We start from the raw sequence: 19701 nt of genomic DNA on the forward strand, positions 1-19701 counted from the left end.
TACAAAGCGCGTACATAAAATGCATAAAATAATTGAGAAAAATAAGAGAGCTCAGCTTACGGTGAATTTGGAAAGTAGCTGAAAGAGATTTAAATCAGTTATGGAAAGTGGAAACAAATTTTATTTATTTTTCTTAAAAAACGAATTAAAAGCCTTTCAATTTTGTTTGACCGTTGATTTTTAACGTAGCATTGAAGCTTTCCCCCAGAGAAAGAAGACGCTGAAGAAAAAAAAAGAAAATTAAAATTTCAGGAAGCTCGTAAGAAAGTGAAAAAAAAAAGAAAGAATGAAACTTTGATTCAAGATTCCAACTTTGAGACAAGAAGAAGAACAAGAAGAGACAAGACAAAAGTTAGTTACTTTGTGTTCTTCAATGGCTGAAGATGTTTAAAAAAGTTATGATTTTTTAAGTGAAGAAAAAGCTCTTACAGATCTGAGTTATTACATTTTCTATAATCTCAGTGATCTGGTTTTGCGTGAGTGATCTAGAATTTGGTGGGAAGCAATTAAAGTTTAATTTTTTTTAAACGATCTGGGGGGGTTTGATCTACTCTGCTTTGTGTTGAAGCTTTTGGTGTGTTTAGAGTAAATTAGGGTATAATCTTGTTAGCTGTGTGTGATCTTGAGAGTTGTAACTTCCTTCACGTTTAGTGTTTCCTTTGGTTGGTAAAGTTTGGTGCTTTCAGGATACTGTCTTACTCAAACTCTCTGCATTTTTTAGGCTTTTGATTCTTAAAATTTAGTGTTTTTGGAGGAAAGATTTCAAATTTTGTTTTGGATGAGAAGTAGATTTTGAGATGGCAACATCACCGGTACAACCTCCGGTTTCTAATTCTCCACCGTCTCCTCCGGTGGCTTCACCGCCGATGAATAACGACACTTCACCACCAGTAACATCGCCGCTTCCTCCGTCAGCTCCTCCGCCAAATAGAGCTCCTCCTCCGGTTGTGACTTCACCGCCACCGGTACCGAATGGAGCACCACCGCCTAAACCACCTGAGAGCTCTCCTCCACCACCGCAACCAGTGATCCCTTCACCTCCTCCTTCAATTTCATCGCCGCCACCACCGCCAACGGTGCAGCCACCAAGTAGTCCGCCTTCACCACCTGCATTAGTCCCTCCACCTCCTGCTTCTGTTCCTCCTCCACGGCCTCCGCCTTCACCACCAATCTTTGAACGTTCTCCTCCTCCTCTGCCGCCATCAGAGCGTCCAATTCAATCTCCTCCTCCGCCTTCAGACCGTCCCACTCAATCTCCTCCTCCGCCATCAGAGCGTCCAATTCAATCTCCTCCTCCTCCTTCACCGCCTTCTGACCGTCCCATTCGGTCTCCTCCTCCTCCTCCTCCTCTTCCTTCACCGCCTTCAGAACGTCCCACGAAGTCTCCTCCTCCACCACTAGAGGATCCTAAACCTGCACCTCCCAGTAGAAGTCCAGATACTCCACCAACAACAATCTCTTCTCCTCCTCCACGTTCTCCTCCTGAAATACTTGTCCCAGGTTCTGACAACCCATCACAGAACAACCCTGCTCTTAGGCCTCCTCATGATACTTCAAGTTCAACTAATGGTAGTGGACTTGGTGCTGGTGCTGTTGTTGGTATCAGCGTAGCAGTGGCGCTTGTTGTGTTCAGTCTTATTGGAATTTTTGTCTGGTGCTTGAGGAGACGAGAGAAACGTCTTTCAGCTGTTAGTGGTGGCGATGTTACGCCATCACCAATGAGCTCTACCGCAAGATCAGGTATTATGAGTTTGATAGGAATCATAAAAGTTGTTACTTGTGTGTTTCTTGATTCTCATTACGTTTCTTGATATTCTTTATGTACAGATTCAGCGTTTTTTAGGATGCAGTCATCTGCACCTATTGTAGGTAGCAAGCGTTCTGGCAGTCATCATTACTCACAGTCACAATCTGGCGGCTTAGGCAATTCGAAAGCATTGTTTTCTTATGAAGAACTTGTGAAGGCAACAAATGGGTTTTCAGAAGAAAATTTATTGGGTGAAGGTGGATTTGGTAGTGTATATAAAGGGATATTACCGGATGGGAGAGTAGTTGCTGTGAAACAACTTAAAATTGGTGGAGGACAAGGCGACCGAGAGTTTAAAGCTGAAGTTGAGACTCTTAGCAGGATTCATCATCGCCATTTGGTTTCTATCGTGGGACATTGCATCTCTGGTGACCGTAGATTGCTCATTTATGATTATGTCTCTAACAACGACCTTTACTACCACCTTCATGGTAAAGTAAAGTAAAAACATCTCCAAGATTACTCTTTATATATATGCACATCACTGAGACTGACACTATCTACCATGTCTCGTAAACAGTTTCAAAATCTGCTCTGGACTGGGCAACTCGTGTAAAAATTGCTGCTGGTGCGGCTCGTGGACTAGCTTATCTCCATGAAGACTGTAAGTTGATGCTCATCCCACTAGTTTGTAACCTCACACCTCTTTGGAAAAAGTTACTAAATTTAGCATACAACTGTGAGGACCAAGAACTAGTCTTAGTGGTTTATGGCTATTTCTTACTAAATTGTCTATTGTCAGGTCACCCGCGTATCATTCACAGGGACATTNCTCCTCCTTCAATTTCATCGCCGCCACCACCGCCAACGGTGCAGCCACCAAGTAGTCCGCCTTCACCACCTGCATTAGTCCCTCCACCTCCTGCTTCTGTTCCTCCTCCACGGCCTCCGCCTTCACCACCAATCTTTGAACGTTCTCCTCCTCCTCTGCCGCCATCAGAGCGTCCAATTCAATCTCCTCCTCCGCCTTCAGACCGTCCCACTCAATCTCCTCCTCCGCCATCAGAGCGTCCAATTCAATCTCCTCCTCCTCCTTCACCGCCTTCTGACCGTCCCATTCGGTCTCCTCCTCCTCCTCCTCCTCTTCCTTCACCGCCTTCAGAACGTCCCACGAAGTCTCCTCCTCCACCACTAGAGGATCCTAAACCTGCACCTCCCAGTAGAAGTCCAGATACTCCACCAACAACAATCTCTTCTCCTCCTCCACGTTCTCCTCCTGAAATACTTGTCCCAGGTTCTGACAACCCATCACAGAACAACCCTGCTCTTAGGCCTCCTCATGATACTTCAAGTTCAACTAATGGTAGTGGACTTGGTGCTGGTGCTGTTGTTGGTATCAGCGTAGCAGTGGCGCTTGTTGTGTTCAGTCTTATTGGAATTTTTGTCTGGTGCTTGAGGAGACGAGAGAAACGTCTTTCAGCTGTTAGTGGTGGCGATGTTACGCCATCACCAATGAGCTCTACCGCAAGATCAGGTATTATGAGTTTGATAGGAATCATAAAAGTTGTTACTTGTGTGTTTCTTGATTCTCATTACGTTTCTTGATATTCTTTATGTACAGATTCAGCGTTTTTTAGGATGCAGTCATCTGCACCTATTGTAGGTAGCAAGCGTTCTGGCAGTCATCATTACTCACAGTCACAATCTGGCGGCTTAGGCAATTCGAAAGCATTGTTTTCTTATGAAGAACTTGTGAAGGCAACAAATGGGTTTTCAGAAGAAAATTTATTGGGTGAAGGTGGATTTGGTAGTGTATATAAAGGGATATTACCGGATGGGAGAGTAGTTGCTGTGAAACAACTTAAAATTGGTGGAGGACAAGGCGACCGAGAGTTTAAAGCTGAAGTTGAGACTCTTAGCAGGATTCATCATCGCCATTTGGTTTCTATCGTGGGACATTGCATCTCTGGTGACCGTAGATTGCTCATTTATGATTATGTCTCTAACAACGACCTTTACTACCACCTTCATGGTAAAGTAAAGTAAAAACATCTCCAAGATTACTCTTTATATATATGCACATCACTGAGACTGACACTATCTACCATGTCTCGTAAACAGTTTCAAAATCTGCTCTGGACTGGGCAACTCGTGTAAAAATTGCTGCTGGTGCGGCTCGTGGACTAGCTTATCTCCATGAAGACTGTAAGTTGATGCTCATCCCACTAGTTTGTAACCTCACACCTCTTTGGAAAAAGTTACTAAATTTAGCATACAACTGTGAGGACCAAGAACTAGTCTTAGTGGTTTATGGCTATTTCTTACTAAATTGTCTATTGTCAGGTCACCCGCGTATCATTCACAGGGACATTAAGTCGTCTAACATTCTTTTAGAGGACAACTTTGATGCTCGGGTACACATTATTAGTCTCTACTATATTAAGATTTGTAAGGTTTCTGTTACATTGTGACTTAAAACAGTTTTTGATATCTCTCAATTTTTTTTTGTAGGTTTCTGACTTTGGTCTTGCGAGATTAGCTCTTGATTGTAACACTCATATCACAACACGGGTTATTGGAACATTTGGGTAGGTGCTTGTCTTGTTTGATTAAAGGGTCTTATATTTTGGCATTTGGTTGATATATTTCATTCATCTACTTCACAGCTACATGGCTCCTGAATATGCATCAAGTGGAAAACTAACAGAGAAATCAGATGTATACTCCTTTGGAGTTGTTCTGCTTGAGTTAATCACTGGACGTAAACCGGTGGATACATCACAACCACTGGGAGAGGAGAGCCTTGTTGAATGGGTACGACTTGCTATTTAAACCTCCATTAACATGTACAAGTCATCAAGTCGTTTGACATTTGCATTATTTGTTGTTCAGGCCCGGCCTCTGATAAGTCATGCCATTGAAACCGAGGAGTTTGATTCTTTAGCAGACCCCAAGCTTGGAGAAAACTATGTGGATTCTGAAATGTTTAGAATGATAGAAGCAGCGGGAGCCTGCGTGCGCCATTCAGCTGCCAAGAGACCTCGGATGGGACAAGTACAAAACATTTTTCTTTTCTTCTTTCCTCGAGATTGATGAGTTTATTTGGCTTAAAACTTAATCTTGATCATACCTTTATTTTGCAGATTGTGAGAGCTTTTGAAAGTTTAGCTGGAGAAGACCTTACCAACGGAATGAGACTAGGCGAAAGCGAAGTCTTTAACTCAGCTCAACAGTCAGCAGAGATCAGATTATTTAGAAGAATGGCATTTGGTAGCCAAAACTACAGTACAGATTTTTTCACACATAGTAGTTACAATAGCAGAGACGAAAACGTGTAAATATCATACACACAGATTTGTTTTTCTTTTTCTTTCTTTAGCCATTAGAGGCAACAACAACCCATCAATAACATCCCAGTTTTGTCTAAAAACTTCCCATCCTGCGCCTCAAACCTGCACATCCTGTTCTCAAAGCAGAACCTTCACAGAGTGCTTAAAACAGTAAGAATCTCTCTCTGGTTTTGTTTCCTTCTGTTTCCATGTGGTGAAACTAAAGAGACTTTGTAGAGACAAAGGATTACAAAGGAGCATGTGGTTGAACAGAAAGATGAGAAAAAGAGATATATAGATGGGTAATATACTTATGTTCTAGGCTTCTGGCACAAGAAAGCTTCGTTTTCTTACATGGAAATACTTTTGTATCTATTTTATTTATACCTTTACCTTTACTTCCTTGTCATATTATCTCTCAATCTTATACTTATATTGAATGCTCCATCTATATCTCACTGTGTCAATTGTGTGTTCATCTGGCTTAGTTTCCAGATGCAGAAAGGCTGATTTACCCGAAAACGAAAGATTGTTAGTTGTTTTGACGTCTAAGCTTCCTAAAACAATGCTTCTAAAAGCGTCTCAGATCACATGTGTGATTCTGTAATATGTGCAAAAACAAACACATGGGTGTTGCTTTGCCTTGCCTTTTGTTGATACCAATATTGGCAAGGAACATATTCCTTTGACACAATAAGATATCACCTCTTAAGTTTTGTTTTCTCCATCTCCATATATCTTTGTTTTCAGCTTAACATGTTTTTTCAATGCATCAAGAGTAATGGAAGAAGATTGTGGTGCTTTTGCAGCAGATTGTGTTGTACTTTGTTGCTGCTGCGAGTGCTTTATACTACAAGTCTTTATCTTTGTCTTCTTCAAGGTTCCTTGTAAACTTGCACATAAAATGAAGAGATTTGTGACCAGAAGGCTTCGAGGAATTAAGAAGAGAAGAAACGCGAAGATCTTCCTACCGACAAAGGAGGATGATTGCAGAGACAGAGAGGAGCATGTGTCGAGATTAAGTTGCATGCAAGACATTGAGGAGATGATGCATGAACTTTCCATGAAAGGAGAGTTTGTGTTTGGGAGTTTCTGGAGACAGGGAGACTCTGCAAATGATTTGGATTTCGGAAACTCACAGTTCGAAATAGCTACATACAGAGATCATCATTCCTTGTCATTGCTCATTGCACAAGATGTCATATTGGATTCAAGAATCCACATAATGAAGCGTTAAGAGGACTGAAAAAAAAGCGGTATTGAACTATATCTATGCATTCTCTAACTCGAACTCTGATGTATAATCTTCAGCTGTTCTGTAAACCACAATTTACCGGACCTGTAAGATCTCGTTTCATGACCAGGCAAGAATCAGAATGTACAACAACTAGTTGGTAAGCCTTCTTCGGTCCAGAGTCTGAACTCTGAAGCAAGAAACCTTCTTCCTTCCACATCTATATGGTTCTATTTACGTTTTGCGAGTCAGTTGAATATGAAAGACCTATTCAAGAGGAGACAGGTTGATTACGTTGTCATGGTTCAGGCTCAGATATCCTGACTGATCTCTTTTTAGCTTCTAATCTGGCAGTGAACCGAACTGTTTGTAGGTCTTATCGATCTTTGCCTTACCCTATCACAGTACTCCGCACTACTATTTGGCACTAATAGTAGTTACAATAGCAGAGACGAAAACGTGTAAATATCATACACACAGATTTGTTTTTTTTTCTTTCGCCATTAGAGGCAGCAACAACCCATCAATAACATCCCAGTAAGAGTGCTTAAAACAGTAAGAGTCTCTCTCTCTCCGGTTTTGTTTTCTTCTTTGATTTGTGTTCATCTTACTGTTTCCATGTGGTGAGAAACTAAAGAGACTACCAAAACAGAGGATTACAGAGGAGCATGTGGTTGAAGAGAGCTGAGAAAAAGGGAAAGCTTCGTTTTCTTACATATTTTTTTATACCTTTACCTTCAAGTTTGCATATTTTGCGACGTGAATGTTAGTAATACCTTTTATCACAAGAAGCAATTGCAGAGATTTCATTCATTCACTCAGTTAATAATAAAACAAGAGAAAATCAGAAAATACAAACTTGACAAACATGGATTTGCGTTAGAGCAAAACATACAAGTTAAAAAATACTAATAATAATGATCAACACTGAGAATACATATACTATAGGTGAATTATAAACCTAGTTAATAGTGATCATGCCGTCAAAATCGTAATCTTAGAAGACGGATCCTGTGACCAATGTTTGGTAAGTGCCCGCCTCATCAGTGGCTCCCAGAAGTGGATCGTAGCCTGCAGGAAACAATGTTGAAGAAAAGTCCAAATCCATCCAAGAAAGATCCCAAGCACCATCGTTGGCACAAACCCCAAAGTCATCCGCCGGAAAATAATCGCTGCCGGACGTGAAAGGATCGAGCAGAGAAGAATCCGAAACACCAACATCCTTAGAAACCTCGGAAGATCCCATAGCTGTTTCGTGGTAGCCACCGAAGACGACGTGACCAAACCCTAATCGATCTGAAACCCTATCTTCTCCCTCCGTCTCCTTCGGCTTAGGGTTCTTCGTGTTCCCTCTTCTTCTTAGTATACTTATCTTTAGTTGCTTGATTCCAACTAGGTGAGAATCAAGGTTATCGACATGTCTCCTCAAATCCTCACCCGACAAACCCTTGATATCAGGGAAGTCGTAGAGATCGCAAGCATTATTCTTTCTTTTGTGATCACTCAACGCATTGAACTTGGCCAACAGCTGCTGGTTTCTCTTGCGGCTCTGGCCAGATATGGAGATTGTTGTCGTCGGGAGTGTAACACACGAAACCAACAGAGTTGCCGCAGAGGATAGAGAGCTCTATGGCTTTCTTCTTAAAGCCTGGAAATCTCTGCTTGAAATTTTCTTTCTTCATCTTCAAATCATTATCATCATCATCAACACACGACTTGGATCGAGTAGTCCTAATGAGTTTATTCGATCGAAAACCTATACCAAAACCTATAAGTGATCGTAATGAGTTTATTCAGGATTTAGGATATTAAGTGAGTTTATTATATGAGTAAGTTAAAAAAGGCATTTGCTAATTGCCTTAGACCCGTAATATTAAGAATTTTTGGCCTTCTTATTGGTCCCCAAATTTAAATAATTATTTGATATATTAGTAAAATATATATTTTCAATGTTCTTTTTCTTAAGTTTCAAAATTTTATTTAATATATTAAAAAGTATTGCTACTTATCTCTAGTATTTTACAATATATACTTTTTTAAAATTATAGTATTTTCGTATATAAAAAGTGTTAATTAAGAAAATAGATTAAAAAATTGTATAATATTATATATTTATAGTATATAACATAAAGTTTTATTTTCATAGATTAAAAACAAAGTACTAATTATCTATAATTCATTATAAAATATATATATATATATATATATATAATTTTAGTTATAAGTTATAACACTTTTGATCTTGAATTATCTATAATTCAATATTGAACTAGTACTATTAATTTGGATTTTTTTTTTTTTGGTTAAAGCCAAATTCAATATCATGCTATCAACGAGAGAGGCAAAACAATGTAGAAAATATAATAGCCAAAAATTATAACAAAATCATTTTATGTCTAGTGATTCCACAAAGTTTAAAACACAAATTCAAATGTTGCAGTCTTTACTAATGTTCTTTAACTCTCAAATTTATATCTTAATCTTATATTTCTCATAATTAATCTCTTAAATATTAAAGTATAAATTGATCTAATGATGAGTTTGTTGGTAGTTTAAAGAAATCACATTCGGATACAACAAGAAGTACCCATACTCAGCAAATTGGTATTATTAATTGTTAGAATCGGTGATAGATGGTTCTCTTAGAGATTCATCTCCGATAACTTAATATATGAAATTTGATTGAAAAAAAAAAATCAGTGCTAGATATCTGATTGGGGAATCATTACTTCTTGTGCTCAAGAATTTTTCAAATATAAAAAATCTCTTCTTCAAAATACAAAAATTGAGCTTCAAATAGTCATGTATTATGTACAAATGATACACAAAATAGTCTGATTTGACCTATATGTAAAGTTCATATACTTGATGGATGAGATCGTGAATCATATGGCTACAATCTTGTGTTAGTATGTCCAACATAATATTTCATTTACCATTAACATAAATCAAAATAATTTAAATATTAATATATTAATATCCAGTATCCAATGTTATTCTATAATCTAACTTAGAGATTTTAGAAATGATTATAGCAATATAAAATTTTAATTTTAAAATATAATTTAGAATTGTGTCGATTTATCTTAGCACTTTGTAAAATATGTATTTTAAGTTTCAAAATTTTATTTAATATATTAAAAAGTATTGCTATTTATCTCTAGTATTTTACAATATATATTTTTAAAAATTATAGTATTTTCGTATATAAAAAGTGTTAATTAAGAAAATAGATTAAAAATTTGTATAATATTATAGATTTATAGTATGTAACATAAAATTTTATTTTCATAGATGAAAAATAAAATCTCAATTATCTATAATTTATTATAAAAATATATATATAATTTTAGTTATAAGTTATAACACTCTTGATCACGAAAATGTATAATTTTTTTTTAATCTTAGGCCTCCGAGAATCTAGGATTTTCATCATCATCAACACATGATTTTCTTTATTATCATCATCATCAACACATGATTTTCTTTCGCGAGGAGCCATCGTCGAGAGACACAAGAAGTATTGATTCCCCAATCGATCGTAATGTAATTTCTGAATTCTATAGGTTATTCTTATGCAAGTAAAGAAATATATATCTAAATATCTGAATTCTGTAGATTTTTATTTGTATCTAAATATATATATATATATATATATATATATACATACAATGGCGTAATACAAATAAAAATCTATTATGCAAGTAAAGAAATATTTAGTAGGTTATTTTATTATGTAATTTTTAATATGACGAATTCTTTTATGATGCAAGTTAATTTTTTATGTTAATTATGCAATTAGATGACTAAAAATTATTCTATAATATTAATCTTCAAAGTATAATATAAAAACTTTTCAAAGTTAAAAATCATTTTGTAAATAAAAAGTCTCACTTTATAATAGAGAATAGTTTACTCCAAATATAGATAATATTACTTTATAATACTCATTAATCTATTTTCGAGTATGATATAAAATAGGATTTAAAATGATATTACTTATTTTAGAGGATAAAATAAAGTGAGAGGTATAAGGTGCTCTCAATACTCCTAATCTCATCTACTTGTATTATATTGAACTAGTACTATTAATGCAAAACATGTAGAAAATATAATAGTCAAAAATTATAACAAAATCATTATATGTCTACTGATTCCACAAAGTTTAAAACACAAATTGATCTACTAATGTTCTTTAACTCTCGAATTTGTATCTTAATCTTGTATTTATCATAATTAATCTCTTAAATATTAAAGTATAAATTGATCTAATGATGAGTTTTTTTGGTAGTCTAAAGTAATCACATTCTGATACAACAAAAAGTACCCATACTCAGCAAATTGACATTATTAATTGTTAGAATCGGTGCTAGATATCTGATTGGGGAATCATTATTATTGTGCTCAAGAATTTTTCAAATTTGAAAACTCTCTTCTTCAAAATACAAAAAATAAGCATGAAAACGTCATGTATTATGTACAAATGATAAACAAAATAGTCTCATATGACCTATTGTGTAAAGTTCATATATTTGATCGATGAGATCGTGGATCATATGGCTCCAATTTTATGTTAGTATGTCCAACATAATATTTCATTTACCATTAACATAGATCAATACACTACTACAATTTATTAGTTTATACTTTATATTAACCGTGTATCAAATCTTTATCTAGCAATTGCAGTTGGGAAGTGAAATTATGTGCAATGTTTTTTTTGTTGAATATTAAGTGGTTTCACATTATTAAAAAAAGTGCTTATTATAGTTATAGGTAAACTAGTTACTCTCATTCTCCAAGGTAACGAATATCATATTTTAATCATGTGAAGGTAGAAGGAGACAAAAGATATATTTGAACACAGAATTTTCGGTAAATAATCGGTAAAGATTGTAAGTACAATTAGGGTTCTCAGATAAATATGTCTAGGCAATTTTTTAGGTTTCATGGATTTTTCAAACTTAGAGTTCTTTGGTTAGTCTGTTTAGAAATTTGTAGGTTTTGCATGTAGAGTTCCTTCGATATGGCTTTCGAGTCGACATTTGATTTCTTATCATCTCTCAAAAGACTGACGGTCAGTTTTGTGTAAACCGTTTCTAATTTAAAAAAATATTTCATGAAAGTTATAAACCATTACTCTATTTTTAACTATTAATAGAGTTGTGTTTACGAGGCATATTCATTTATTTCCCACTTAAAAATGAATATTCCATAACTTAATTATTAATTTTAAAAAATCTATTATTTATTAGAATTATGAATTTAACTCATTTATTTTATTATTAATCAAGCTTTCAAGAAATCCTACTATATTAATTGAGAAGTACAAATATGAAACTAACCTTAAAATGCGTAAAAAATTACATTCAATTGCCATTAGAAAAAATTAATTAAGCTTAATTAACTAATTTAAATAAATATAATTAATTAAAAATAAAAAACACTCACAGATCAAATATTAAAAAATCTAAAAAAATATTTTCTCTCTCTAACAAATTATGGACGAAATTACTAATTATTTTTTTAAAAATATATATAAACCAATCAGCATTTTAAAAACTAAGATTTTATATCCAAGTATACAATACAATTATTTTTAATAACTAAATTATAATTCTCCTATCATCTTTATTTTATTTTATTTACAAATTTTGTGGAATTTTCATATAATACTTATAATTAATAAAATGCATATTTTTTTTTGCATATGTTGTGATTTGAATTTTTAAAAACGAAAATATATTACTCAATGTATGAAAATGTGTGTTTTAATTTCCACATCGGCGGGTTGGTAAAACTAAATTTATATAAATGATAATTTAATATTTTTTATTTGCTCACAATTATAATATTAAAATTACTATTTTATATTTCATAAAATAATGATGCAAATACAACAAATAAACAATATAAAAATGTAATAATACATCAAAAATAAAACACTATAATATTCTAAAATAATAAGTATTCAAATAGACTAATAGATTTACATAACAATTCAAAATAAATATTATCTCATATATTTTTTTTTAAATAAAACAATAATTTTTATTATTATATTATAAATTTTTTAAAAATGTTGATCCGTGCTTTAAGCACGGGATATATCCTAGTTATGTATTAAGGAAAGAAACAAAATCTAAGAGCTCGCAGGTGATGAGATAAAATGGATTAGCATATGCCATATACGGCGAATTAAATAAAAAATGTTAAAGATTATACTGAAAAATTGGTTGTTAAACTTTATCATTTTGTTCATATAAATGCGATTACATTATGACATAACAGTTATTTACATTTGTATTGTCAACTTAATAGATAGATTTACAATTGTATGATCAACTTAATTCACAAATTTTCTTGTTTTTTTATAGAAAATAATATACTTACTAGTTTTCTTGTTTTTTATAGAAAATAATATAATATAAAGTCTTTATGGTACAATTTTGTCTTTAAAATGTATTACATAATTATCATTTTTTGGGCAAAAGTAATCGATTCGTTTAGAGACTACGGAAACAAGAAATAGATGTTGAATAATCGTTTTTATTGATCAAATATCGAGCTCAAATACAAGAGTTTAAGGCACAACGAGTCAATTTAGGAACCCTAGCAACGCTTTGGAATTGAGTCGTGTGGCTGTGTTTTTGGTCTCTTGTTTTGGCTTTGATTTCCCTCCCTTATCATGTCAAATCGCTCCATATTTATAGGGAAGTCCCTTTACCCTAATCCTCATGGGATTTAGGTTTGAGTAACCGCCTCTTCATGAGATAAGGTCGTTCCGAACATTCTCTCTACAAGATTGAGTCAAATATTCTCTTGATAATGTCGTAGCAAATCAGAGTCGGTCACAAAGTCAGTTACATCCCATATTGACTCGTTGTTTGTCGTTACAGCCTGTATTGGCTCGTTAATTATTGTGTCGGTCCGTATCGGCTTGATGCTTGTCGTTACGGCCCTTATTGGCTTGATGCTTACCGTTACGGCCGGTATTGACTCAATGTTTACCGTTATGGTCGGTATTGACTCAATGTTCTAGAGAATGCATAATTCTCTATTCTTTATAGAATATATCATAAATATAATAGAATTTATCCATTATAATTTATATGATTAAAATTATGCCCAACAGTTTGCCCCCACTCTCTATTTTCTTAGTAAGAATTTAGAGAGTAGTATAGACAAATGGTATCATTTTAATAAATATAAAAGCTAAATATTTGTATAAGTCATGACATACCTTTAGATGTAGCCGTTTTCTCTCACTTGATTAATTCACTGCCTTCCTATAATGATATTGTGATCCACATCGTGATCTTGTAGTTTTGTAGTTTTGTAACTTTGGAACGATGTTTATCCCATGGCAAGACCTGTGACATTGTTTGTCATCACCGTTTATCAAATCGATTGCGCATTGGCTTTATATTGACAATTTTGTCATAGCCAATTAAATGAATTGGCCTCGCATTGGCTCTAAAACGATATAGTTATCGTAATCAATTTCTTGAATTGGCTACACACTGATCCCATATTGGCTCTCAAACCAATATGCTGCCATAACCAATTTCTGGAATTGGTTACACATTAGTTCTGCATTGGCTGCAATTTGTTGGTTTAGCCTTAGCCAATTTGGTGAATTGGCTTAACATCGGCTCTAAAACGATAAAGTTATAATAACCAAAGTTACCTGAATTGGCCACAACTTCACTTCGGATTGGCTCCAATTCTTTGAATCGGATACACGGTTGACTCAGTGTTGATTTAAGTTGACATTTGGCCATATCCACTTTATTGAATTGGCCGCACCTGAACTCTGGATTGGCTCTAAAACGCCAATTTGGCCTTAACCAATTTCTTGAATTGGCTGCACATTGGCCCTGCATTTGTTGCATTTATTCTAAAATGACAAATCAGCTATAATTAATTTCTCGAATTCAGTGTACACTGACTCCGAGTTGGTTTGGAAACGACTGTGCAACCATAACCCAATTCTTGAATTGGCTATACGCGCGTTGGCTTTAAATAGACGATGTGGCTCCTACCCAATTTCGTGAATTGGCTTTATGTTGAGTCAGCTTTGGCTTCAAAATGACAATGTGGTCCCTAACCAATTTCTTTAACTGGCTACATATTGACTCTACATTGGCTTTTAAATGACAATGTGGTTCCTAACCAATTTCTTGAATTGGCTACACATTGCCTTTATATTGGCTTTTAAATGACAATGTGGTTCCTAACCAATTTCTTGAATTGGCTACACATTGCCTTTACATTGACTTTTAAATGACAATGTGGTTCCTAACCAATTTCTTGAATTGGCTACACATTGCCGTTATATTGGCTTTTAAATGACAATGTGGTTCGTAACCAATTTCTTGAATTGGCTACACATTGCATTTTCATCGGCTTTTAAATGATAATGTGGTTCTTAACCAATTTCTTGAATTGGCTACACATTGCCTTTATATTGGCTTTTAAATGACAATGTGGTTCCTAACCAATTTCTTGAATTGGCTACACATTGCCTTTATATTGGCTTTTAAATGACAATGCGGTTCTTAACCAATTTCAAGAATTGGCTACACATTGCCCCTAAAATGCCAATTATAATGGCTATACATCAACGATTTTGTCATAGCCAAATCATTAGTGCCATGCTCGTGACATGATCTGGGTTCGTGACCCAATTAAAGTGTTTCATAGCTCATTTCTTGTTAGCAAGCGTTTTGCTGTCAAGTTTGCTAAGTTTGGATCCGACCATCAGGTGGATTCCAGATTTGTTACATTCCCAGAGCGACGTCTCGCTAATAGGCAGTTGTAGCGAATGTTTCACGTTTCTGGTGATTATCCAATTTTCGTAGTGAGCCTATCGTTCACGTATTCGTGTATCAATGGCCTCACTACTATATGAACAACTTCAGGACCATGTCCTGTGTTGTAAGTCATGTTTATCTTGTATCGTGACAAACTTCACATCGAATGACATGATTTTATTGTCTTGCAACAAGATTTATTGCTCATGTTCATGACATGAGTTCTAAGTTTTAGTAGAAAACGTCTTGAAGATTTGTGCATCAAATGTCTCACCATAAGATTCTTGTTAACGAGTGTTTCGTTGTCAAGTTTTTGCATCCATTGATTCGTCACATAATTTGCTAGTGCCTGCTTCCTCAACTGGTTAGCAGTGACTATCATATTGAAAAATTGCTTCCTCAATGGGTAAGCATCCATAAACTTTTCAAGTTTGTTGATTCGTCAGCATTGGTTCTCCAAGGGTAAGCATTTTCTTACTGATTTTTGTCATCAGCACATGGCTACCAAGTTGACAAAGTATACTCTCATAATTGGTAATGAGTTACTAAAAACTTAGTTATTTTATATAAAAAATCTATCAATGTTAAAAGAAGTAAAACTAGAACTAAAAACAAAAATGAATAATAACTTATTAAACCTTTCAATAACCTGATACCACCATGCCTAACCAAATCGAGACGTCCTTGATGTCTTTGTCATTTTGACGATTTGCGCTCCTCACTTTCAGTTTTGTTTAAAGTTTGATAAGGTTCCTCACCATTACTTATGACGCTAGTGTATTCGCTTCGATGTCTTTGTCAAGGTTTATCATCTCGTGTCGATCTTTCGTTTTTTACTATGCGAGAGTCAAAATGTGACGAATGTTGATGTCGATACGGTGTATTTTCTTCCCATTTTATTTGTGCCCATGCACGTGAGAGTACATCCTCCATCGTTCTACATTGATATTTGGTTAGCTCTTTGTACAAGTCGCCATATGGGAGTAAACCTCTCTTGAATGCCGATATGGAAGTAGACATGTTGCAACTTGGTATTAACACCTTCTCCTTGTTGAATCGTCCCACATAGGCACGTAATGACTCATCTCTCTTTTGTCGCACCTCATAAAGGTCATCTGCTGTCTTTTTGAGGTTCCTGCTACTTGCAAATTGTTCAACAAAAAAATCTGTCAATGATGCAAACGAATTTATTGAGCCGTTTCTCAAGTTGATAAACCACGGGGCTTGAGCCAAATCCTTTGCACATGGTAGCTTCTTGATATTCTCTTTGAATGGCCGTCGTGAACATTCGTTGTTTGTATTGGCGCTATGTGGTTATCTGGGTCAGATGTTCCATCAAACATCTTCATTGTTGGTAGCACAAATTTTCTTGGCATCTAAGTGAGTGTGATTTCATCAGAGAATGGTGTGTCAGCATACAAGTGTAATTTGCTCTTCCGAATTGGCTGAGCTACACCTGGTAGTCGTTCAATCATAGATTCCATCTCTCCAAATCGTTTGTTGAACATTGCTTCCAAGTGGGCGAATTGTCCATACTCGATTCCTGTCATGCGCGGTGTGTTAACAACTCCTTGTTGATCCAAATTTTCTTCTCGAACTAGACTTTCATGTGCCTGCCTTCTGTCATGGTTTCCTCCGTCGTTCTCTTCCTGACGAGGAGTTTCCAGCCGTCCGTCTTCCGTTGTGGGTGTTCGATTATTGGTTATAGGTGTTGAGTTAAGGTCTTGCATCTGATTCACTTGCACGCCGCGAAATCTAGTGCTTGCTTCGATAAAAATTCTCCCTGCTGTCACCAGCGAGGCGTTCTCCTCCCGAAGCCTAGCGTTATCTGCCTCGATCTGTGTCAGCTTCTGACTGCTTCGTTCAGCTTAGTATTCAGGGCTTCAAGCTGAGCAGCGACATTCGCATCAATGTTAGCCGTATCACTTCCGTTTCCTGTCATCTCATGTAGTTTACTTTACCCCTCTCTTTAGCGCCAATTGTTTGGGCAAAAGTAATTGATTCGTTTAGAGACTACGGAAACAAGAAATAGATGTTGAATAGTTGTTTTTATTGATCAAATATCAAGCTCAAATACAAGAGTTTAAGGCACAACGAGTCAATTTAGGAACCCTAGCAATGCTTTGGAATTGAGTCGTGTGGCTGTGTTTTTGGTCTCTTGTTTTGGCTTCGATTTCCCTCCCCTATCATGTCGAAATCGCTCCCTATTTATAGGGAAGTCCCTTTACCCTAATCCTCATGGGATTTGGGTTTGAGTAACCGCCTCTTCATGAGATAAGGTCGTTCCGAATATTCTCTCTATAAGATTGAGTCAAATATTCTCTTGATAATGTCGTAGCAAATCAGAGTCGGTCACAAAGTCAGTTACATCCCATATTGACTCGTTGTTTGTCGTTACAGCCCATATTGGCTTGTTAATTATTGTGTCGGCCTGTATTGGCTTGATGCTTGTCGTTGCGACCCGTATTGGCTTGATGCTTACCGTTACGGCCGGTATTGACTCAATGTTTACCGTTACGGCCGGTATTGACTCAATGTTCTAGAGAATGCATAATTCTCTATTCTTTATAGAATATATCATAAATATAATAGAATTTATCCATTATAATTTATATGATTAAAATTATGCCCAACAATCATTATATTATTTTTTCATAATTATATTGTTCCGCACATAATTATAACTATATCATTAAAAAGTAACTAACAAAAAACAAAGCAAAATATTATTAAGCACTGCATTACGAAATATTTAATAAAATCAAATACTACTCTGCCAAAATTAATCTAACCAAAATAAAAATTCAACGTGAATAAGAGATAAATATATTTTTTTACAATAACATCAACTATCTTTTAAATATAAAGTTACAGATTTTCGATCGTAGAGAAAAACATCTAACCCATATTGTAGCACAAACCATAATCTTGTCTATTATATATTATATTATACATTATAACAATTATTTTGCAAACTTTAAAACGATTTATCTTTTATCCTATAAAGCATAAGTCACCTGGCCAATCAAATGAAAGCACATCAATTTTTTTTTTTACTTTTTAAATTAAGAAAAAAATAAAAGTCCATTAATTAAAAAAAAAACATGATTGTAATGTATGGGCTATTTCTATTTTTTTACTATTAAATTTTTAAAAAAAATCTGTAATCACCTAAATTCCTAAATTTATGTAACCACCACCATCAGGTTCAAAAACCAAGATAAAACCGTTCATGGTTTATAACGCCTATTTAACTCTAATTCAATTCATTTTTTTTTCCTATTTGATCTCCTTTCGTATTCCTCTCCAACATTTTAATTTTTTTTTCTCATTTATTTTCTTCATAACCTTTAATTTATTCATCTTTTTGTTTCTCGTAATTTATCTGATCATTATCTTTTTGTTTCTCATATTCATCTGATCATTTTTTTTTTATTTTTCATCTGGATTTTGGTAGTCTTTCTTCCTCTACATCGGTTTTTGTGAGGTTGCAATATCCACAGGCTAACCAAAACGCAAAAGTCTATACAGGTTTGTGACTAATCTTTATTTATATTAAATTTTCTTTATCTTATACTAATTCTCTTTAATTTTATTGATTCAGGTTGAAGAAATGAAAGATTAGAGCTCCAATATTTCAAAGATAAACCTGGAGTAATTATTTGCATGGAAGTTATTCTCAGGATGATGCGGTACACAAACATGAAGTTAAACGCAATTAGTTTGTTTATCAATTGTATCTTCATTTATCTTAGGGGCTGTTATTGGAGAGATGATTTCTAAATACATATAGAATTGTAAATTCTAAAAATCATAACAGATGAATTTTGAAATAACATGTTTTATCCTTGGATTTGAATCCTTCTATTTTACAGTTTCAAATCCATATAAATCCATTTAAAACATAATGTGAATTTTGAAATCCAAAAACAAATCATTAAATGAATAACATGGGATTTTAACAAGTATTTGTAAATCATATAACCAATAACACAAAATTTTGATGAGTATTTTAAAATCAATGATTGAATAACACATGATTTTTGTTTGGATTTCCAAATCCATTAAAATCATAGAACCAATAACCCCTCTTAATAAAATAATCTGATCCAAACATTTCATAATTTATTTGAGATGGGAGATAGAATTGATTCGAGAACACCAAAAAATTACAGGAAGGAGAGTACGTGTTGTAATTTGAGTTTATTAACTGATGATTACTCGGTTGCAGATATTACCACCCATCCACGAAATGCAAAACAAAGGGATGATTCTAGAGATGAGCTTGGAAGATTGAAACTGTGGAGAAAATAAGTGTAGTTAGATTTAAACAAATTTGTATATTTTAACAATTTGCTATATACAATCTTTCTTATATTTTTTACATTGTTAATAATTTTACAGTTTGTTACGTGTATACTAGAATTTGATTCCATCAAATTTTAATATACCCGGGCTTGCCCAATACACAATACTGTACAAATATGGAGATAGATGGCAAACTAAAATGTTATTATGACTTATACAAAACTATCATTTTGCATTGTTAGTGTTCACAATTTATACTGTTATGCG

The 19701-nt window shown here is 34.6% G+C and overlaps 4 protein-coding genes across 4 annotated transcripts in view; 3 read left to right on the plus strand and 1 right to left on the minus strand.

The window, feature by feature from the left end:
* The window catches only part of LOC104789711 (proline-rich receptor-like protein kinase PERK9), a 3376-nt gene extending 2892 nt beyond the window's left edge, over positions 1 to 484 (plus strand). Inside the window, exon 4 of the mRNA XM_010515365.1 lies at positions 463 to 484. Within this exon, the coding sequence (XP_010513667.1) occupies positions 463 to 484 (22 nt within the window). The remainder of the gene's footprint in view (positions 1 to 462) is intronic.
* LOC104787919 (proline-rich receptor-like protein kinase PERK9) lies at positions 77 to 5485 on the plus strand. Its single transcript, XM_019245411.1, has 11 exons — positions 77 to 1740; positions 1828 to 2238; positions 2328 to 2411; positions 2550 to 3281; positions 3369 to 3779; positions 3869 to 3952; positions 4091 to 4161; positions 4259 to 4335; positions 4414 to 4561; positions 4640 to 4801; positions 4891 to 5485. Exons 1-11 carry the CDS (start codon positions 798 to 800, stop codon positions 5083 to 5085), a joined length of 3318 nt encoding a protein of 1105 aa, XP_019100956.1. The 5' UTR covers positions 77 to 797; the 3' UTR covers positions 5086 to 5485.
* On the plus strand, positions 5832 to 7070 carry LOC104787921. The gene has a single exon (XM_019245507.1). The coding sequence runs from the start codon at positions 5858 to 5860 to the stop codon at positions 6311 to 6313; it is 456 nt and encodes a 151-aa protein (XP_019101052.1). The 5' UTR covers positions 5832 to 5857; the 3' UTR covers positions 6314 to 7070.
* LOC109132938 (agamous-like MADS-box protein AGL49) lies at positions 7308 to 7992 on the minus strand. Its single transcript, XM_019245412.1, has 2 exons — positions 7828 to 7992; positions 7308 to 7757 (listed from the first exon to the last, which is right to left on the minus strand). The coding sequence occupies exons 1-2, from the start codon at positions 7990 to 7992 to the stop codon at positions 7308 to 7310; spliced, it is 615 nt and encodes a 204-aa protein (XP_019100957.1).

This window comes from Camelina sativa, chromosome 5 (genome assembly GCF_000633955.1).
Source record: "Camelina sativa cultivar DH55 chromosome 5, Cs, whole genome shotgun sequence".
Taxonomy (NCBI): domain Eukaryota; kingdom Viridiplantae; phylum Streptophyta; class Magnoliopsida; order Brassicales; family Brassicaceae; genus Camelina; species Camelina sativa.

Coding starts and splice junctions, on each gene's coding strand:
- LOC104787921 (XM_019245507.1), top strand. CDS start 5,858: ATGGAAGAAGATTGTGGTGCTTTTGCAGCAGATTGTGTTGTACTTTGT.
- LOC109132938 (XM_019245412.1), bottom strand. CDS start 7,992: ATGAAGAAAGAAAATTTCAAGCAGAGATTTCCAGGCTTTAAGAAGAAA. Junction 7,758..7,827: donor AACCAGCAGCTGTTGGCCAA/GTTCAATGCGTT, acceptor CCTGATATCAAG/GGTTTGTCGGGTGAGGATTT.